Here is a 21166-nt window from a genome sequence, read left to right as displayed (position 1 = left end):
CACATATTACATAAAAAGTATAAAGAAAAAGAGGTACATATAAACATAAAATCACGTGTAGTCAGAGGTTTTAGGGGGGAAAAGCTCTATAGTTTCTACAAGTTTAATAGTTTTGTTGTTGTTTAACAATCTAAGTGACTTGAGTGGAGGTTTTAGTTCTATGAGAAAAGGTACAACATTAGGTAGGACGTTATGTTGTCGATTTCAGCGTGATGACGTATTTGGTTTACGTACGGCCGCTGCGCAACTCCTTCTGGGTAACTGTTATGTCTGTCCTGCACGTTGACATTGTGCTAGTGAGCTGACAGAAGAACTTGTCACACACAGGTCAGTCCCTTCTTCTTTCTCCCGCTCGCTGTGTGTTCGCTGCGACGAACTGAAAGGGACGAGGCGTCCGGAACCTGCTGCTGTTAACGGCTGCTGTGTTTACAGGCGCTTACACACCGGGCGGCTAACGTAAGCATAGCCGCTAACGTTCACCGGGAGGTTAACCAAGGATAACTTCTGGTAAAGCTAACGTTAGGGTCACATGTCAGCCGGTTAACTTTCCTATGTTGTGTTTGTGGGCCATAGGAACTTAGTTCAAACCTAATGTGTCCAACATGCATCAGCATGCTCTGTTAGAGATGTTGTCAGTGGTGAAGTCTAACGTATTGTAGTGGGTGTACTTTAGCTAGGCTACTGTATATTGGCCAGAATCTGCCTTCATAGTCGGGGGGGTCAGGGTGTCCTCCCCCAGGGAAGTTTTAAGTGTCAATGACTTCATTTCCTGTTTTCTGATACACTTATATGCACCAATTTACGATGGACATCCCTTTATTTAGCCTATGTGAAGAAAAAAAAAACACAGATGACAATTCAAAATATATCAAAAGTATAATAATGCAAAGTATGTTGTTATGTGTCATTGGGCATTTTTAAGTGGGTATATGGAAATCCTGGAGCTTTCTAAGTGGGTATACTGCGTATATCTGCGTATCACATAAACTACACCACTGGTTGTTGTGATGTAAGACATTGCAGCTGACAGAGAAAGATCATCACTAAGACATGGCAGAGCATGAGAGCTAACTGCCGTCTGCCTCCATCCATGTGCTGACTTACTTGTTCACTGATGTTGCTACATATTGTTAGTGTAACGTTAGTATAGTTACTGCAGTAACGTTAAGGTTTTCTAGGCTAAAAGCTGGACATTAACTAGGCTGTCAGTCCTGGACAGTGTTAGATACTTAGTGCTGACATTCCATACTGTGTGTTGACTGTGTGTTTTGGTCATGTGACAGGGCAGGATGGGAGCCTCGCTGTCCACACCTGCTGCTCCTTCAGTCAGGGCGGAGGCCATGATGGCCACCCCCCCTCCGGGCTGCCCCATGCACCAGGAAGCCCAGCCTGTCAAAGGTGCGGCCGCGGGACGGATCAGGCTGTGAACTGCTCTTATGTCACGCCATGTTATACCGTGCTGACTGTGTTAACATATTGTAATTTGTTGTCTCTATCTTTCTTTCATAGTGTCTCCACCTCCAGAGTGCCCCATGCATCAAGCTCAGCCTGTGAAAGGTAGACACTTTGTGGTCAATGCAGGCCTGCCTGCACCCACAGAGCAAATGCATGGCTCCCTGCTGTAGCCTCTAAACGTTATACAAGTTTACTTTTCTCCTCTGCCCTTTCCCTTGTTTCACATCTTTCGAGTGTTTGAAGGCTTTAGGCCAGTGCTGGCCAGGATTTTGTCCCCGCTCTGCCTCAACCAGGTGCTCTTGTTTCCTGCAGCGTCTCCTCCGCCAGAGTGTCCGATGCACCGAGCAGAACCAGGTCCAGCTCACCAGGAACGGGCGTATGAGTTTGTGGAGTGTCCCATGAAGGCGGCAGAAGGCATGAAGAGTGACATCGACCCGGCAAATATGGTACCTGCACAACTTTAGTGTAGGAAAGAGGGAGTGGGTGCTGGGTAGAGGGAGAAGGGGGGGAGAAGCCAAGCAGACGTACATGTGTGATCTTGAAAGCCATGTCTTTTGCCTAAAGAGGATTGCAATTCACAAAACAAGAAGCTAACAAGATGGAAGGTTTCTTCCTTTTGAAGAGAGACGTTTTGGATAACATCTGTAATGCTGTGAACAGATTTTTGTTGCAAGCTAACAGCTTTAAACATCTGCACCATCTGCTCTGCTCTTGAAATGCACAACAAGATCACCATTGTATTAAAAGAAATTATTTTTAGTTTTATTGATAATATGACAATATCATTCTTGTTGGTGGTTTCTCCATTTGAAGCATTAAATGGTCTTGCTGCTTAGTCTTCGAACTGCCAAGTCATCATCATTCATTCCTTCTGCTACTGAATGGGTTCTCTCCTGGATGAATTCTGTGTCCATTGAACTCTATTGTTCTACTGGGTTTTCATCAAGTGTGTTCATGTTGCCATCAAGCCCCAACACACTCTCTATAGTCACATGTTTAAAGATGTAGTGTGGATTGTCTTTGCTCCCTGTGTGTGCAGATGCCTCCCCCGAACCAGAAACCAGCTCCAGACCAGCCCTTCGAACTCCCCGTGGCCAGACAGGAGTCCTCTATTCCCCGCCACGACACAGACAAGAAGTGGGTGTACCCATCGGAGCAGATGTTCTGGAACGCCATGCTGCGGAAAGGGTCAGTCAATACTCTGGCTTTCTTGTTCCGTTTTCCGGCATGTAACATCCTGTAATACTCTTTTCAATTTGGATCACTAACTATAACTCTAGTGTGGAAACGGGTAGCGTTAGCCTGCCAGCCGACATATCCGAATGTCTGCAGTCGTACTCAGTTTCCGCTAGAAAAAAAAATGGTGCCGGTCGTGTGACATGCAAGGTTTCATTTTACTTTTCAAATGGGAAAAGTTCAAATATTTTCTGTGTTCATTGCGCTTAAAAACAATTGATAGGCAGGCTATATATAAAGAATAATGTCATCAATGGATATGTAGATTTATACAATTTTTATTGAAATGTAGGCTACTTGGTTCAGGCAGAGAGGGCAAAATAATTAAATCGATGCACCTGATTGTGCCGATCTGAAATAAAATGGGCCTATTGTCCATTCGCCAGGCTGAAGAAATAAAAGAATACAAACTGTGTCTCTCTGCAACTCACGATGCGCGTTAACCTCAGCCTGTTTTGATGCCGTTCTGCAGGGAGTCAAGCCTCCGTAACCGGGGCGACGGCTGCGATCATACGTGGAAGTCTTGATGTGCGTCTGTGGCATTTATGAGAGGGGTTGTAGCTGGTGCCGACTCGTCCTCGCTGACAATTTTTTGGCTTCATTTACATAAGCCTGGCCGCTGCTTGGTTTTATAAAGTCACTCACAATATTGCCCTGTTCCACCAGGGCTTGGGCTTTCACTTTCCCTCGCTGTTTGTTGTAACTCTACGCTAGTCTTCTACATTCAGTCGGCGCGAGACCGCGACATGTAGTTCTTCCTTTATCGCGTACGCTACAGTCCACAGTCATTTCTAGATGAAAAAAATGATTGTTCACTGTTTTTGACATCATTACAGTTGTTGATAATAGAACGAAAGATATGAAAATCACTGTAGCCTATTTTAACACAATTCATATTGTGCAGAGGGAATTATTTCCACCGGTCATTCTGAAATTAGAATTTTCAGGTCTTCATCATTCTTTTTCCGGTCATTGACTTACAATTACCGGACAACAGAAACTCAGCTCGTGCTGTTGCATAAAGAAAGAGGAAAGCATACATTCAAGACAGTTGGGAATGTGTTCGACACAGCCCGGAAAACTAAAGAAACATACGAGACGGCATGTTAAATGGCAGCTCATTGGCCATCGTTCTGACTGCAACAACGAAGCCACCGGCAAATGATCTGAGAGAAGAGTTCTGAACAATACGTAGGTCATGCTCCATCTCCGTTAAAAAGACTCAACCTGCAGATTTGAAAGTATGAAGTAAATAATGAAATGACCCAAGGAAAGTGCCTGACGCACACGCAGGAACATTAAAGCAGGGCCAGCTGTTCTTTGTCCCTACTGGGAAACCATAATGCTTCCAAACAACTCCGAATAACATTGAAGTCTCTTCCAACTCTAATTTCTCATTTGCACTGTTTGAATGATCATAAGGCTAACCTGACCAACATGGTTTAGTTAAAGGAACACGCCGACTTATTGGGACTTTAGCTTATTCACCTTTCCCCCAGAGTTAGATAAGTCCATACATACCCTTCTCCCGTGTGTGTCGTAACTCTTTTAGCGCATCACCTGAAAAGCACCGTTGTTACTCTCTGCTCCTCACCACGGGGCTTCTCAGGTGCTGTGAGCAAATCACTCCGCCCAAGTAGCAGAAGTAGCAGTGCTTCGCCTTCTGAGAATATAGTTCCCAGTTTGTATACGGTTAGAAGATGGCTGTGTGTCATGTGACCTTAGTATTTGTACACACTGTGACTATACAAATCACAACATGTAAACAGGAAAATGTTGGCGTTATTTTGTCACTTATTGGGAGCGGTAGGCTAGTTGGAGCTGGTTACCTCCAGCATCTGTGCTAAGCTAGGCTAGCGGTGGGTGCGTCAGACAGAGTTACGACACGCACGGAGATGAGAAGGGTATGTATGGACTTATCTAACTCTGGGGGAAAGGTGAATAAGCTAAAGTCCCAATAAGTCGGCGTGTTCCTTTAATGGACAGCTGGCCCATTGCCAGAGCAGCCTGGCTGCACATGCTTAGACTCTGACCTAATGCAACACAATGCAACTGAATTCTTGTGTTTCTTGAATGAAAAATGCTATATTGTTAATAAAAATCTAAATCTTTGTTTGCATATGTCATGAGCTTGAATGATTAGTGTCCCATTAAATGGGGGGAGGGGGGGGGGTCGGGGGTGATGAGACAGCACTGGTTCTGTGGGAGTCTGAGTCTTGTTTGTGCTGTAGGTGGCGCTGGCGTGAAGATGACCTCGAAGCTCAAGATATGACCAACATCATTAAAATCCACAACCAGAACAACGAGCAGGCCTGGCAGGAGATCCTGAAATGGGAGGCCCTGCATGCAGGGTGAGTGACGGACTGCAGCGTTCCATGCTGCTGACACACACACACACACACACACACACACACACACACACACACACATTCTGTATGCACTGACAGTCATGACCTTGTGTTTCCTGCAGCGAGTGTCCATGTGGGCCCACCTTGAAGAGGTTTGGGGGCAAAGCCAAGGAGTTCTCGCCCAGGGCTCGCCTCCGCCACTGGATGGGGTGAGCTCCTTCTCAGTGTCATATGTATGAGTCATGGTTTCATGCTAAGATCTAACTATATGTTATCAGCTAGCAGTTTCATTATTATGTGGCAAGAATGAAAAAAAGATCTCAACCGCTCCGGTGATGATCTCAAATACTGCAGCTGATGGCGTTTTGTAAGTGGTGGTGCATCATCCAGCTTAGACACTGAAACCAGAGATGGTACAGTTCACAAAATCCACGGTTTGGTTCGTATCGCGGTTTTAGGGTCACGGTTTTTGGTTCTGTACGGTTCTTGTTATATTTTCTCCAGAAACACTCCAGAAATAATCTTCAGCATATGATATATAGCTAAAATTAGCATATTGAATGCATGTTGCACAATACATGCACACAGTGGCAGTTCTATCTATTGTTTTAGTTCCGCTGTCATCATAGGTAACATGAAATCCAAAATGTTCCCACACACCAGACTATATACGACGCCGGTGCCTCCTCCAACTCTGGGCAGCCTTCCTCATCTCTCCCACTTGACATTTCTGCCTGTGACGTGACCTGCAGCACTCCACACTCCACCTGAGGAGCGCTCGGCTCGCCACCTCTCAAAATCTGACAAAAATCTTTTAAACTGACCTTTGTCGATCAAAAAAACAGACAGATTCAGCAATTGCATGGCCTATTTCTCGCTTAAAATGTTTTCAGAAACACTTTTCGGTGAACTATTTTCGTAAAATACGAGATCGTATTCACAACGAGACGCCATTAGAGTCTGTTTTGAAATTCGGGAGCAGCAAGAACCACGTGAAGCGTTCGTCCAATCAGCTGCCATGTGTTGCGTTCGTCACGCCCATCCCCCTCGTTGTTTATATACTGTCTATGGTCGTTTCCAGTAAGTGTTTTAACATAGGTGTCGAAAGTGGGCACTACGGCAGTAAGGTGTTAGTGCGCATTAACAGTGGACTGACGCACACGCGCTCCGAACTGAGACATGCGAACCGAGCGGTTCGGACAAGTTAGATCTTATGTCTCGGCCTGTCACGATAATTATGTTATGGACTTATTGTACTGTATATGGAAATGACCTCCATCCTTTTTGCCAACATGATGCCAACATTTGCCAAAATAAACAGCAGGGGATGAATTATTACAATTATTTCTGGGACAACATGTGGTTGTGGTGACGTTCCTACTCCCTGTCCCCCCCCCCAGTCCCTTCCTGCTGTTTAGCTGGTAGAAAGCAGTGGTGGCCGCCAGTATCCACTGCATTTCTCTGATGCTTCTTCTCCTCATCAGCTACGAGCTGCCATTTGACCGCCACGACTGGATCATCGACCGCTGTGGGAGGGAGGTGCGCTACGTCATTGACTACTATGATGGTGAGATCAACAAGGAGAACTACCAGTTCTCCATCCTGGATGTACGCCCCGCCTACGACTCTTTAGACGCCGTCTGGGACCGTATGAAGGTGGCCTGGTGGCGCTGGACCTCCTAACGCGCGCGCACACACACACACACACACACACACACACACACACACACACACACACACACACACACACACACACACACACACACACACACACACACACACACACACACACACACACACACACACACACACACACACACACACACACACACACACACACACACACACACAGCTGGCTGTGTACCAGAGGTGTGATGCTGGGAGAAGAAGACGACTAAAGAAAGTGACTCAGTTAGTTCACGCTGTATAAAGCTGCATCTGCTAATCATATTGACTTCAGTGGAGCTTCTGGGTTTGCTTTGCAGTTCACAGCTTTCCTCTGCTCTCACTTTAGATGGAGCTATAGGAGCAGCGGCTCACCTTCATGCTGTTTTTCCATACACGGGTGCTGGCTCGGCTCGGCCCAGCACAGCAGGGGTTTGCATCTCCATTACGACAGGGCTTCAAGCTGTGTCTCTAACTGTCTTCTCTTGAGTCGATGACGTTTAAAAGCAGTGGGCTGATCCACGGCTGTGACTAGTGGTCAGACACATTTCATATCCTGTAACTTCTTCACAATAAAAGTCCCCCACGTGTTATTTTGTGATTTAACAGCTTTTATTATGAAGCTGCAAAATCAGGAAATGTTGGGTCTTCATCAGCAGTAACTTAACATGACTCATCACACAGTAATCGGATATCTGAGCGTACAACCAGACACAGCACAGACATTCAGTTAGCAGCTACAGACGTCCTACGAGACTTTTAACGTCTTTTTGTCTGCACAGGCAGCAGGTAGGGGTGAGTCTCGCTACATTTTGGGGGAGAGAGAGGGGGTCGGGGACGTCAACGCAACTCACCTGGAGGCATGCCAGGCTCACTTTGGCCCCACTCTGGAGACGGTCCATCTCGGCTTGGCGCATTTAAACTGGTAATTGAATCACAAATCACCACAGCATGGTTTGACTCGGCACGCCCAAAAGTGGCAATGGAAAAAAAAGAGAATGCTGCTGTGGTGCATTATGGGAAATGTAGGATCCAGTATTGTCCTTCTGGGGACTAATAGTGCTTCTTCTTCTTCCGTTTGGGCCATTGTGTTTTTAACGTCTCAGACTTGATGACTACTACTGCTGCTGATAGAGTGATCTCATATGGCAGCTTTCAATCAATCAACGAGGCCGACCAGGACCCCCCCACCCATCATTTAAAGTGAGTTATGTCGGCTTTCTGCGTCCTGTCATGTGACTGGCGTGTCAGAGAGCTGTGAGAGCGCCGCTAGCTGTGGCTACATGTGTGTTATTGGTGAGCTGGCTTTGTCAGGTTACCGTGACGACAGCGTATTGGGTTGTGGCTGATATATAAATAAATAAATAAATAAATATGGATGGAGATGAGCCCCTCCTGTCTTGCTGTTGTGAATTTGCCCTGACTGGATGCCAGCAGCTCATTTGACAGTTTACACACTTTGTCCTCATGCAGCATACTTCATATACTGTATTAATTTCCATTCATTCATTGAATTCGTCATGGGTGTAAAAGATGATGTATCAGATGAACCTGCATTGTTTAACATATTGTAATGTTTAATCTGCAACTTCTTCCAACTAAGAATCCTTTTTGTTGCATTGATGTTCCGATTTATTTATTGGTTGATGAATGAGTGCTAAAATGTTTTTTTTTCTTCTTGTATGTAATAATCATTTTACTAGCTCTGGTAATCCATCAATAAAGCTGGTCATGAATAATACTTGCCTTTTTCTTTCCATGTCGATGTGGACTACAGAGCTGGCTGCAGCTCCACCTGAGACCGAGGCGCATGAGTGAGCTCCAACTGTTCTCTGCCAGTGGTGTTGATGGGGATGTGTGTCCTCTCTAAATATAATAATACGTTTATTTGATATAGCACCTTTTACAGACAAAGCCACAAAGTGCTTTACATTGTTACAGTAAGACCCAAACAGTAAATGTGCAAGCAAAATCAGGACAGTTTGTAGACTGCCATAGGCCACCTTGTCCATATAGTGTTCATGCAGCACCATCTGCTGAACATACTGCATCATTACAGCTGTTCAGAATAACTATTTCAGTGCCTCGTCTCGGCTTAGCTGCCTAACGAAGGATTATCCAGTTTCATAAGGAAAACTCGGCAGAATAAACAGCCAGACATCAGGCACTGATCAACTCACTTCACATACAAGAAAACTGACATGTTGTCCACTACCACAGAGCTTTAAATATAATACAGAAAGCTGCCATAAACAAAGTAAAAGCCAAGCGAACGCAACATGTGTTAGACCATTGATGACAACAGGACTTTCACCCAGCAGATTGCTTCTGTCCCGTGTGAAAGCAAAAGTCAGCGTTGACTTATTTTAACTTCCTTTGGTTATGTAGCAAACGTATAATATATTTGGAGCTAAACCAGGATCTTTTCCTGAACATAACGAATTAGTTGTGTTGCCTGAACAGGTTCTGCACTGCTGAGCAGGCGCACTGATTGCTTGCGTTGCTGTTGCTGGGCATTAATAATAATTTAAGATTTCATACTCCTGGTTGTATGAGGATACTGTGACTGGTGAGCTCTTCAGTGCTGAAATGTAACGTACACGTGCACGAGGCAACATGACGTTAAGTATATTAAACTAAAATACTAAAATTCTTTAGTTACAAAAAGGGGAAGGACTGGACTCTTCAGCCATGTGGATGCAGTTTGGAAGTTGAACACAAGAGAGAGGTGTTTCACTAGAGTGGACAGCTCTCTGAGTCTGTCATTCAGTATGACGGCTCACATCAGCGTGTGAGCACTCTCCCTGCTCAGGAACCCTCGTCCACCGTCTCCTGGTTTTGTCTTTGTGGAGGTTCAGCTTCTACCGTGGGACGTTTCACTGGGGGAAGGGTTTAAACACAGACATGTTTTCAATCTGTCTTGTTTCTCTTTGTCAGAAAAAAAAAGCAACATACCGCTTTCAATGTATCAGATGTGGTCATGGTTTTATTTATTGTCTCACCTGTGAGCTGCAGCATGTCTTCATGGTCAACGTAACAATGGAACCCTTTTGTCTCATGGAACAAAGTAACAATTTACGTATCAAAACCATATCCAATAATGCCTATTTGAACATTTGCTCAGGTGTTCTCTGGGATGTGAGTGAATCTGATGGGGGCCTTCCTCGACTCTCTGCTGGTTACCTGGCAACTGCTCATGGTCCTGCACAACAGCAAGTTGGTGTTTCACACTCCGGTGTATTATTGAGCTTCAGAAGAGCTGCGGGCTGGACAGAGCCAGGCTAGCTGTGTCCCCCTGCTTCCAGCCTTTATGCTAAGCTAAGCGGATGTCAGATGTGACATGAGTGGTGAGACTCATTTCCTAAAATGTTGAGCTATTATGTGTTGGTGCATTTCATAATGCATATATTAATACTTTTTAATACTTATTAATACTATTTTCTCTTCAGGCAACCTGAAAAATATCCAACACTAGTGGATGCTCCTAGTCCAGAGTGCACATGGCTGCGTTGACCAGCCGCCGGTCATTGATGTAGGGGGACAGAGCGAGGGCTGGAAGCACAGTGAGGGTGGAGGACACTACATGTCTGGTGGCTGCTGACATTTGCGTCCACGTAGAAGACAACGGGGTGTCTAAACATGACGACTCATTGGCTTTGATTGGCCGTCGCCCGTAAATGGATGCATTGTTCTTTTGGCTGGATGTCTCCTTTAAATCCAGGACTGTGTGGGTCGACCACAGCGCCGTGCCTACTATATGTTGCCTGTAATAATGTATGCATGTTGATCTCCCATGTGCCAGAGAGCTGCGCCGCAGGTGTCCAAACAGCCCCTGGCATTCTGTGTGAAAGTCCGATATTTGATCATATCTGCTCTCTGCAGTCCATATTCCCATAGCAAAAAGGCCTTACCCACCCCAGCACTGTCCACGTGTCTGCTCTGCTTCATCATCTCGTTAGACACGTGTGCTGTTTGACATCGACAGGGCGTGTTTGTCTGCTAATCGGTGTGAACATGCCATCATTCAGATGTCTGTTGAAAGTGATTCTCTCAGCTCTGTATTGATTTGAAGTAGTACATTTGCGTTCAGGTTAATCTCAGTTATTATGGTTCGGACATGCTGGTTTAAATGAAGACGGTATACTAAATCATGAAGCTGGTCCAATCTGGAGGAGGGGAACCTGCTGCAGCGCTCAGCACAGCAGCCATCATAAATGCAGCATATACATGTAATCAATGATAATATGGAACAGAATCAGTCCAGATGACAATATGATTGATATTCATCATCTGGACACAAACACAAAGACTCCAAATGAATGAGGATGTCGCTCTGTAACTGCTGGATGTGGAGATAGGGAACAGTTTGCTGACATGCTCACCGTAAATATGTGGATAATCTGCTGCCTTCAGTAAAGGCTCGGCCCCTACAGATAGAGCCAGGCCTGCTGAATGGATCACTGCAATGCATGTTTCCTACCGTGTGACCAGCTGTGATATCATTTTTTTTCTTTTTAAGATTATTTTTTGGGCTTTTCCGCCTTTAATTTATAGGACAGCTAGGTGTGAAAGGGGAGAGAGAGGGGGAAGACATGCAGGAAATCGTCACAGGTTGGAATTCAAACCCTGGACCTCTGCGTAGAGGCATAAGCCTCTCAATATATGTGCACCTGCTCTACCCACTGAGCCAACCCGGCCACTAGCTGTGATATAATTTGCGTCACAGTAACTCACAGGATCAGCACGCCACAGCTGCTCTCCACCAAATGCCTCCTTATGTATGTTTGAGCCTAAACACTACGTTTGAAGAAATAGAAAAGATATATTGTTTCATCTTCCATAACACCTTGATCCTTTACGTGACCTACACCAGATCCCAGTCTGTACATTGTGTTCACCATGTGGAGGACATGCACAAATATTATCAGAGGAAAAGGAGTAGCTGATGATTGTCTGGCACTTTGCTCATTAGCTGAAATAAAACACTTATGGAGGGTAAACAGCGGCATGAAGCCCTGTGGGAGAACACAGTGACCTCAGTGCACGGCAGCTGAATGTGGAGGCTAATTGGCTCTCCACAAAGGAGAGAGCCTGTCAGGTTCTTTTTAATTAGGGGGAGCAAAGTTAAGTTGGGGTACATTTTCTCTAACAAACAAACAAGCATTTATTTTTTTTTATCAATAATATATACTGGGATAACAATTACAAGTGTTCCTGTTAGTTGGGATGGGTGGTGCTGTTCCTCCGAGCCCGGCATGATGCCCTGCTGCACACCCCCTCCACCTGGCACCACTGTGCCCCGCGGCCATTCTTGCTATGAAGGTAAACACTTTTGTAGTAAAGTTCCATTACAAGAGCCATGAGAATGTGTTGAATCTGTTTAATTGATGCTTCCTCCTGACGTTCAGGCATTGCGTGTATCATCAGCAGCGTTTCTGCTGCAGGTGGAGCAGCTAGCCTTCATCACTTTCACTATCAAGATTAACAGTGATGTTCCTGCTCATCCAAACGTTTTTGTAGCTTGACAAAAAGGTCTACCCTTAAATGAATTCACAATGTATGTAAATACATTTACATAGATGAGGCTGAACGCTCTGGAGAAAGCAAGTAAGTGGACCTTGAGTTGAGATTATTTTGTCAAACTGCTGTTTCCAAAATCAATTAACTTTTGTTCTCGATAGTTTTCCGCTCCAAAGGTCACAGTCAACATGCAGAAACGTAGACTTTATTGTTCTTTTATACGACACTGTACGTTATGGACAGCGCGCTCACAGAGAAACAGAAGTACAAACATAACATGTTGACATGCAGGAAAATAACACAGACAGATAACTCTGATGTGTTTAATCTGGGTCTCTTGTTCGGGGCTGCAGGCACCAGGCTTTTCTTAGCGATCTCTCTCCACCTCAGGGTCCTGTACCTGGGTCCAGAGGGCAGGATGGGGACATGGCGGATGAGTGGGTGTGTGTTCTCCCGTGCTATTGTGGTTGCGATGCGTGTGATTGCTTTGAAATTGAGCTCCGAGAGTGTGGGTGTGGGGAGACCGATTAATAGAGCTGCCAATTATGCGTCACAGGTAATTAAGGGGAACAATACATGCTTATGTGTGTGGTACAAATTATATATTTTTAATAGCTCTGTAAAGATTAGTCACATAATCAACTGATGGAAATTATTTGACTGCAATTTCGATAATCAGTTTAATCTGTTGAGCCGTTAATCAGTGGAACAGCTAAAAACCTGACCTGGACCTGAGAGACAGGACAGTGTCAGTGTCTGTCTCTCTAACACATACACACATACACTTTGTCCCTCGGCCGTCCCCAGCCCCCATTTCCCTTCTGCCATATTTTAGCCTCCGCTGCCGTAGGGGGATAGTGCATTGAGCATTTATTGCGGGAATAGAAAGTTGCAATCCCGCGAGTATATCTTTGCTTTACGTCCAGCAGGTGATTCACAAATTAAAAACCACAAAAGATGAATAACACTGTTTATTTATGTTGTTAAAGGCCCTGGCCTGATACAGTCAAACCATTCCTGGTTAAAAGCCAGGAGATGAATGAAGGAGCGAGCGGTGGCGGCAGAATTAACAGAGCCGTGATAGAGGAAGCTAGAAGAGATGGAGTTGCTGGATGAAAAAGAAGTAGGCAGCTCGGATGGAGCCGAGGGCTTCATCACACACATCTCCCCAGGCACGCAATCAGTCCTCCTCCAATATGGCGGTCCCTGGTTATCGCACTGCCGGGAGCCACGACCCACCGACTTTTACGGTGTGGTCGACTGGCAAATGGAGAGATAGGCCCGTCTGTCTGCCAATGTCTTTTAATGAGCGTGCCGATAAACAGTGAGGAGGAGGACCGGAGCAGAGGCCCTTTATAATTACTTCTCCAATGATCACCCTATTTCACCCTGTATACCAGATCAATATTACAAGACATGGCCTTGATGAGTTACAAAGTCACTTAATCTCACTTGATACTGCCTTCACTGAGGGAGGATGGGAGGAATGGCTGAGACGGGGGAGGGAAAACTGTTAGTCAAGTGCAGAAAAAAGAAGAACATACAACAATACAGATAAGGAGCAGAGACGGAAGGGAAAGATAACAGCAAAACAACAGGGAGCTAATGGAGGAGAGGTGCTAACTGAGTCAAGTCCAGACCAGAGCCCAGATGATACCTGTTAGTGTTAGATCATGTTGAATCAGATACCTGTGTTTGTCATTTGTAGTGAACCAGGAGAGAGTGCAAAAACTAAAACTCTTTAATGACAAACTATCAAAAATGAAACCCAGAAAGCTACTGGCTGTCTCCCGTCTCCCACTACAACCCTACCTTTTAGTCAAAGTCCACATGAAAACATGCCTGAGTCCTTGACATGTTAGAGGTGTTGTGGAGACGGGCCTCCTCCCCGTACAATCATCCATCTCTTCACACGGAGGATTTTATAAAACAGTGAAAAATCTGCCCACACCTCCAAACGAGTACAGCTCACCTCATGGGAGAGAAGCAGTGGTCCTAGGTACAGTAATTAGACAGCAATGCTCCAGTGAACAATACCAGCAGTCTTAGACAAGGCCTATCATACTATATATACCATACACACACACACACACACACACTCTCCACTGTTCAGCAATGTACTGTATTTTTTCATATTCCAATTTGTTGTCACTTTGGCCCTTATTCTCTGTCTATGCATGCATGATGAGTGGTGCATTCACCCAGCGTCCATTCACATCACCGTTTGCCATTGTTTCTGTTCAAGCAGAAAGCGCTTGTCTGGAAAGCACTAATTACATCCGTGATTAGGAGGAGAAGCAATGAAAGAAATGGAGCGCTGAGTGAGAGATAGGAGAGGTAACCCCAACCCCCTGCCTCTTTGTTCGGAGGGAGCAAGATGCTCACTGGTGACTTAGATGTGTGTGTGTGTGTGTGTGTGTCAGCTGTGTGGGTGGGTATCTGTTGTTTCTTGTAGTTTGTTCTGCAAAGCCAAAATGTGCTGCTAAATGAGAGACATCACTATACTTTATACTGTACTGTGTATGATTAAGTCCCATATCGTAGGTTGCAATTGCGAATTCATTGATTTACGTCAATAACTCATTGTGGCAGGTTTCCACCCATATGACCACCTGTCTCACTTACATACAGAGGTAAAAAGGATACTGTACATCCAATACACAGATAATTGGAAAAGGCGTGGCTGTTAAAGGGTGAATACGTTAGGGTGAAGACTCATTTGAGAAAGAGCCGTGCGATTAAATTATCTTATCCCATTTCTGTAGGCTGGCAGCAGGAAGTCCTTCGGCTCGGCTGGCAGAATTCTCAGACGTGCATGGTCTCATGCGGCCCGGGCTGGAGAAGGACTCCAGTGAGCATGCTCTGTGGGCCTAAAAACACCGGAACTGGGGGAAACCTGTCGAGGCTTTTTCAGTATGCCCTTAGTGAGCACAGGATGGGCGCCATCTTTGAGCAATTTTACTACAGGTAAGAGGAGACCTATGTTGTTTTCATTTTGAGGTGAACGCCATCCATCCTCAGCCACTTATCCGTAGTCGGGCTGCGGGGGCAGGGAGGTGAACTGTCCCTTCAAAAACCATCCAGAGACAGAGAGAGCTTGCAGTGGTCATCATTTATTCACTGAATCTGTTTCCATTGTTGCCTTTACACCAACTTTTCCCCTACCCCAAGTGTAAAAACATTTCTGCGATATTTCAAGGTTCTTTTGAATTCTTGGCATTTCCACTCAGGTGTGGATAAAACAGGTGGATAGAAACGCACCTAGTGAGTCTATTTGATTATGAAGGTTCCTAAGTATCTGCAGGTTCATTCTTTAAATGCTAAGGAAAAGACAATTATTAACCATCACGTTAGACTTATTGTTATATTAACGTTTTTACTTTCTGCAGATCTGTAATCTTAACCAGCACATTTCTTTCTCATTAAACTCGTAGTTATCCTGGGAACATCTCACCCAAATGCCACAAGATTTTTAGAAACCCTGAGGTAGTTAAGACTCCAAAAAGATCAGCTCTCTAAAGCTTCATAACAAAAAGTAAACATTCAAAAAATGGGAGGATTTATTACAGGACAGGCATACATAGACTCATTAATACATGTACACTGTGTACTGTATTTACACGTTATCACAGGGTAACACTGCTGTTGTTTCCAGACACTGTCACAGCAGACCACTGCACTCTCATGGAGGGTTTTTAAAAGGACGGGCAACAATAGCAGCCCCCTATTCAGTTCACCTTTACACACCTCTTAACGTGAGACGTTCCCCACCCCATCAGAGACAGATGGACTGCATGTGTCCTCCTCCAAAGGGCTTCAAGACATGAGAGGGAATGGCAAAGGCTCTTGCCCAGTATGCTAATCAAATTCTGGCCATTTAGTATTCCCCGCTGCTGCTTGAGGGAGTTTTTTCCAGATTAAAAAATCAAAATAAAACATGATTGTGCCCCCACACCTTATTTGCTGAAAACTCTAAACTAATCAAATCCTGCATCACCTGATGCAGCATCTCCTGCATGCTCCAAGTATTAATTCCACTAATACAGAGGGATAGTGGAATATCATGGGAGGATATTGGAAAATAATTTCTTGCTTGGTTATTCATTGCAGAATTCATTAAAATCCAATTTTGTGAAATTGAAATAAAAACAGCCATTTGCCGTGATAGACTGGCATGCTACACCAGCATATATGAGAATGTGGGGAGGGGGAGGGGGAGGGGGGGGTGTTGAGAAAATGGAGAAGGGAAGGGAGGAGAGAACAAAAGACAAAAAGACAGAAATATATTCCTCTTGGTTCTGCCAAGGGCATTTCCTGCTTTCTGTGCAATGCATCCTGGGATAGGACTCCTGAACATGTTTTTGTTAGACTCCATCCCTCCCACACCTGTTTCCATTAACCCTCAAAGCTAGCCACCACTTCCCCACATTAACCGCTGTACACACTCCTAATTACAGTAACAGTGGGACTGTATTAGCTCATTAGCATGCTACAGCACGCGCTCAGGCAGACACACACAACACTGCTGTGATTAAGCCAGCAAGGTTGTGACAGAAATGCACTGCATTAAATCAAAGTGGTTGGCTGTACTTGTCAGAGATTATGTTTCACTGATATGAGCTACAAAAACGCAGAAAGCAGTACCCATATTTTTGAATATATGCTGTCCAATGCTAATGAAAATGCTAATGCCAGTGCTTTTCATCTATAACTGTGCCAGTGTTCACACTTAAATAATGGAAATATTGAGTGTTTACTGAAAATTGTATACTTGACAATCAGAAATGTAATCTTTACAGCATCAATAATGAAAATCATGGACATGCACTAGAGCGTCCTCCACACTGGGACACACTAATGTTATGAGAGTTCATGTTTTATTGAAGATTTCAATGAATGCCATGTCAGGTTTTCCAGATTGTTTATGTCACTGATGTCAGCATGAACTTCAATTACAGCATACACCAGTATGACAGGCCAACCTTTAATATCACATTCATATATCCATCAGAAATAGGGTTTGAAAACATCAATGAGCGTAAGATTACAGTCCTTGTTAGACTAAACACAAATCATTTGGAAAAATAAATCAATTGCGCGCAATCACAGAAAGCTTGTATCATGTGGACCCACCGACAGTTTTGTAGTGTTGACGAACTGACCGAAGAGCCGGTTAATTAACCTGAGTCGTGTCACTGAACCAGGAGAATCGAGTGCCATACGTCAATGAACCGACTCACTCCTGTTTTTTTTACCTCATTTGTGCCGCAGCGCTTCGCTCAAGCTGAGTGCGATCGTTGTATGCGCCGTTGTGTGTAGCTGGTCTTCTTCTGCTACTGTGTATGTAGTAATCTAGCTCATTGGCGCCTCCACTGGAGTGGTGGTAAAATCAATCAGGAAATGGGCTACCTTGAGCAGCACGATTGGACCGAAAGAGTTGTTGAAGAGTTGTAGAAGAACGGTTGCGGTAAGAGCTACTCGGTATGACTGTTCTCGGTGACTGTTGACTCAATTACTGAATGCTGTACTACTAACGTTGAGAGCCAATCCCATGAGCCATTGTAATGTATCAAGTGCATCGAATACATCGAATAAAAGGCTGTGATAGAATTGTGCTCTTTAATGTAGGCTATGTATGTGTTTACAAAATCACCACTTTGCAACATTTTGTGCATGACAACTAGTTAATAGTGCAGTGCACGGTATGTAAATGTCACGAGGTGACCGCGCACCAGGCTACTGAACGAGACCGTATGTAATTGTGCAACCGCTCGAGTCTAATGTAGTGGGTGTCTTGGTTCTCGGCAAGTTTGAGTTATTAACCAAACCTTGTTTCTAGTGCATCTTAGATGATTGTGTTCATGGCAATTCACACATTATCGATGGGGAAGTACATCACATACAAATACACGTCATGTTATCTTGGTAGTTATATTAAGTTAAATGTTGCAGGCTGCATGGTAGGTAGGCTGTCGTGATCGAGGAGACCGCGCACCAGGCTACTGAACGAGACTGTAACCGAGGGTACTGCATGAGTCTAATGTAATCAAACGGGTGTCTAGGTTCTCAGCAAGTTTGAGTTATCAACCGATCTCAGAAGCCTTTATTTCTCATGCATCTTAGATGATTATGTTCATAGAAATTCATGGCTACATTACCGATGGATATCACATACAAATACACGTCATGTTATCTTGGTAGTTATGTTAAGTTACATGTTTGTTACATGGTAGGTAGGCTGTCACGAGGAGACCACGCACCAGGCTACTGAAGGAGACCGTAACGTTGCCTAATGCATGAGTCTATGTAATCAAACGGGTGTCTAGGTTCTCGGCAAGTTTGAGTTATCAACCGAACCCAGAAGCCTTTATGTCTCGTGCATCTTAGAATTGTGTTCATGGAAATGCATAGGCTACATTACCAAGGGGAAAGTATTATATCACATACAAATACACATAATGTTATCTTGGTAGTTATGTTAAGTTAAATGTTAGAAGTGGATGTTGCTACATGGTAGGTAGGCTGTCACGATGAGATCTATTTCAGAGACATGGAGAGCAGGACATTTGCAGTTTGAGGCTACATGTCTTGCAGCGACTATGGCAGGGGAAGTAAACGCAGGGGAAGTAAACGTGCAATCTTCTTCTGATCACTGACTTGCAGTGTGTATATCTATGCACCATCTTTAGTCATGCTTGCAGCTTAGCTGTAAGAATAGCTGTTGGTCGCCCCACCACTTTGGTCCAGACTAAAATATCTCAACAACTATTGGATGAATCGCCATGGAATTTGTTACATTTAAGCTCCCCATCGGGATGAACTCTAATCACTTTGGTGATCCCTTTACCCACCATCAGGTCAACATTTAAATTTGTGCAGTACTTTGGTTCATGAAGAAATACCTGTAGACCTAATTCCCATTAGCCTCAGCTGCACTGTGTGTTTGGTGCTAATGTGCATAACTAAGATGGAGAACATTATATTTGCTACACATCAGCATGTTTGACATTGTGCTTGTGAGCATGTTAGCATGCTGATGTTAGCATTTAGCTTAAGGCACGGCTGTGCGAAGCTTGTTGTGTTTTTAAAATATAACAATCACTGTTGTGTTTTATCATCTGACTGCTTGTGTTTTCTGTCATACTTTGGTGTCACGTTCCCAGATCTCACTAATGACTGTGGTGGGTACAAAGTCATCATAGGCAATTACAGTAATGACCAAAGCGAGACATATAAGATACCAGTGGTAATAAATCCAATGCAGATGTGGAAAACAGCCCTTTGAAGAAGTGATGTGTGCACAGACATCAACTCCTCCTCAGTATTGTGAGCTGATAGGACTGAAGCAAACTTCCAGTGGGGTCAATCAGAGCGGACTGAACCAGGGTCAGCATCACGCTCACACGCACCTCTCTCAGGCCTTCATTAATGTTATTTTCCTGCCGAGCTGTGTCGCTGGCTTATTGGCCTCTTCCACGCTTCACATTTCAATGAGGACTACCTTTTATTAGTATTAGTAAGTAGTATTTTGACGCGTGTATGTTTTTGAGATGGAATCATTCCTTTTTAATGACGAGCTTTGATATGCACACGAAAGCTTGGCTGGGAAATGAAGCTGGGCTCATGCAGAGCCATCACAAGCCTTGCATCGGGTCTGCATACCTGCAGGATGTGAAGCATGTGGTGCAGGAACACATAAAGAGACATCACTGTCGCCATAGTGTCCACATGAAAAATGGTTTGCTCTTTGTGTAGGTGTATTTGCATTAAGTCTTTTCTGTTTTATTTTTTTTTCTTTGTTTACTTTCCAGACAGCCTTCCACTGTTCCACCTTAAAACAAAGCATTAATACAGGTCACACACACACACACACACACACACACACACACACACACACACACACACACACACACACACACACACACACACACACACAAAAACTGCTGGCCTCACACCCAAAGGACTGAATGACTTTTAGCCATGGCCAGGTTCTTGTCTCCACCTTACAGATGTGACAGTCACATTAAACTCCACACAGTAATAACCAGCCCTTTCTTGAAATGGTCTGTGCTCCAGGTCAACCTTTCTTTTAGGATAGAAAAGAGACATTCAAGGGTCAGGTGCCCTGTGGTAAACCAGAGTGCTGTTGGTCAAGGTGTCCAGCTGGAGGTATTTTCATTATTTGGTAATGCAGAGGAATAACAAAACGGAGGAAACAATGATTTATACCCTTGTCTCATGGAGCGGATCTGGGTCCTCTGGGTCCCTGGCTGGACCTCTAACATTTCAAAATAAAATCTGTTTAAACTACCAGAAAGTGTCACAAATGACAGTCACAGTAATATATAACAATGGCTCCAAACATGGGGGGCAGAACCCCCCCTAAGAAGATATAGGATAAAACTGTGGGGCCTCAAGATGACAAACAAGTCAGGAAAGAAGAAGAGAAAACTTATTTCTGCAACACGAATGCCTCTGTCCCTCTAAAAACTAGAGGAGGGAACATCTCTGTGTGTACTCCAGACGTGCAACCTGCCACTGAGCTGTTATAAAGGATCACATGTAAATACTAACTAACTAACATTCTAATCAAGCGCAAATTCTTTCTTTAGTTGAATAAATATCAAATCCATGACAGTGGATGTGGAACCTCAGCTTTGTAATGCCCTCACCTAGCTGTGTTAGTATCTAGCTTTTGGCTCCACAGCACTGTGTAAATCAGACCCTGTCCAACCTAACAAATCCAGTTTGATCGGAGTGAAATTAGCCTTTGACACGGTGCAACATGTCTGACCCCTGGTCCAATAAAAAAGGCTCTGCAGCCCAGGAGCTGCATGCTGCCACTAGAGGCTGCTGTTGCACTGTGGCCGGAGCCGTGGAGCCGTAGGAGGCGTGGGAGGTCCCTGTCAGCGCTCATCTCGCCTGCCTTCCTATAGAAACAC

The 21166-nt window shown here is 44.5% G+C and overlaps 1 protein-coding gene across 3 annotated transcripts; it reads left to right on the top strand.

Annotated features, from left to right (window-relative positions):
* Window positions 1-235: 235 nt before the first annotated feature.
* hccsb (holocytochrome c synthase b) lies at window positions 236-8443 on the top strand. Of its 3 annotated transcripts, none has more exons than XM_078280706.1 (8): window positions 236-327; window positions 1284-1398; window positions 1510-1557; window positions 1768-1901; window positions 2495-2643; window positions 4923-5042; window positions 5162-5248; window positions 6524-8443. In XM_078280706.1, exons 2-8 carry the CDS (start codon window positions 1290-1292, stop codon window positions 6720-6722), a joined length of 846 nt encoding a protein of 281 aa, XP_078136832.1. In that variant the 5' UTR covers window positions 236-327; window positions 1284-1289; the 3' UTR covers window positions 6723-8443. The 3 variants fall into 3 exon arrangements, with proteins under 3 accessions (XP_078136832.1, XP_078136833.1, XP_078136834.1); XM_078280707.1 differs by lacking the exon at window positions 236-327 and adding an exon at window positions 349-456; XM_078280708.1 differs by lacking the exon at window positions 236-327 and adding an exon at window positions 355-507.
* The last annotated feature ends 12723 nt before the right edge of the window (window positions 8444-21166 follow it).

Source organism: Sander vitreus, chromosome 22 (genome assembly GCF_031162955.1).
Source record: "Sander vitreus isolate 19-12246 chromosome 22, sanVit1, whole genome shotgun sequence".
Classification (NCBI taxonomy): Eukaryota; Metazoa; Chordata; class Actinopteri; order Perciformes; family Percidae; genus Sander; species Sander vitreus.
Note: the sequence above shows the minus strand (reverse complement) of the source record. Positions and strands in the feature narration are given on the sequence as shown.

Bases quoted from the DNA above. Each gene is read 5' to 3' on its own strand.
- hccsb (XM_078280706.1), top strand. From the start codon at position 1,290: ATGGGAGCCTCGCTGTCCACACCTGCTGCTCCTTCAGTCAGGGCGGAG. The intron at 1,902-2,494 runs GTACCTGCACAA...CTGTGTGTGCAG, and splicing joins ACATCGACCCGGCAAATATG to ATGCCTCCCCCGAACCAGAA. The intron at 5,249-6,523 runs GTGAGCTCCTTC...TCTCCTCATCAG, and splicing joins CGCCTCCGCCACTGGATGGG to CTACGAGCTGCCATTTGACC.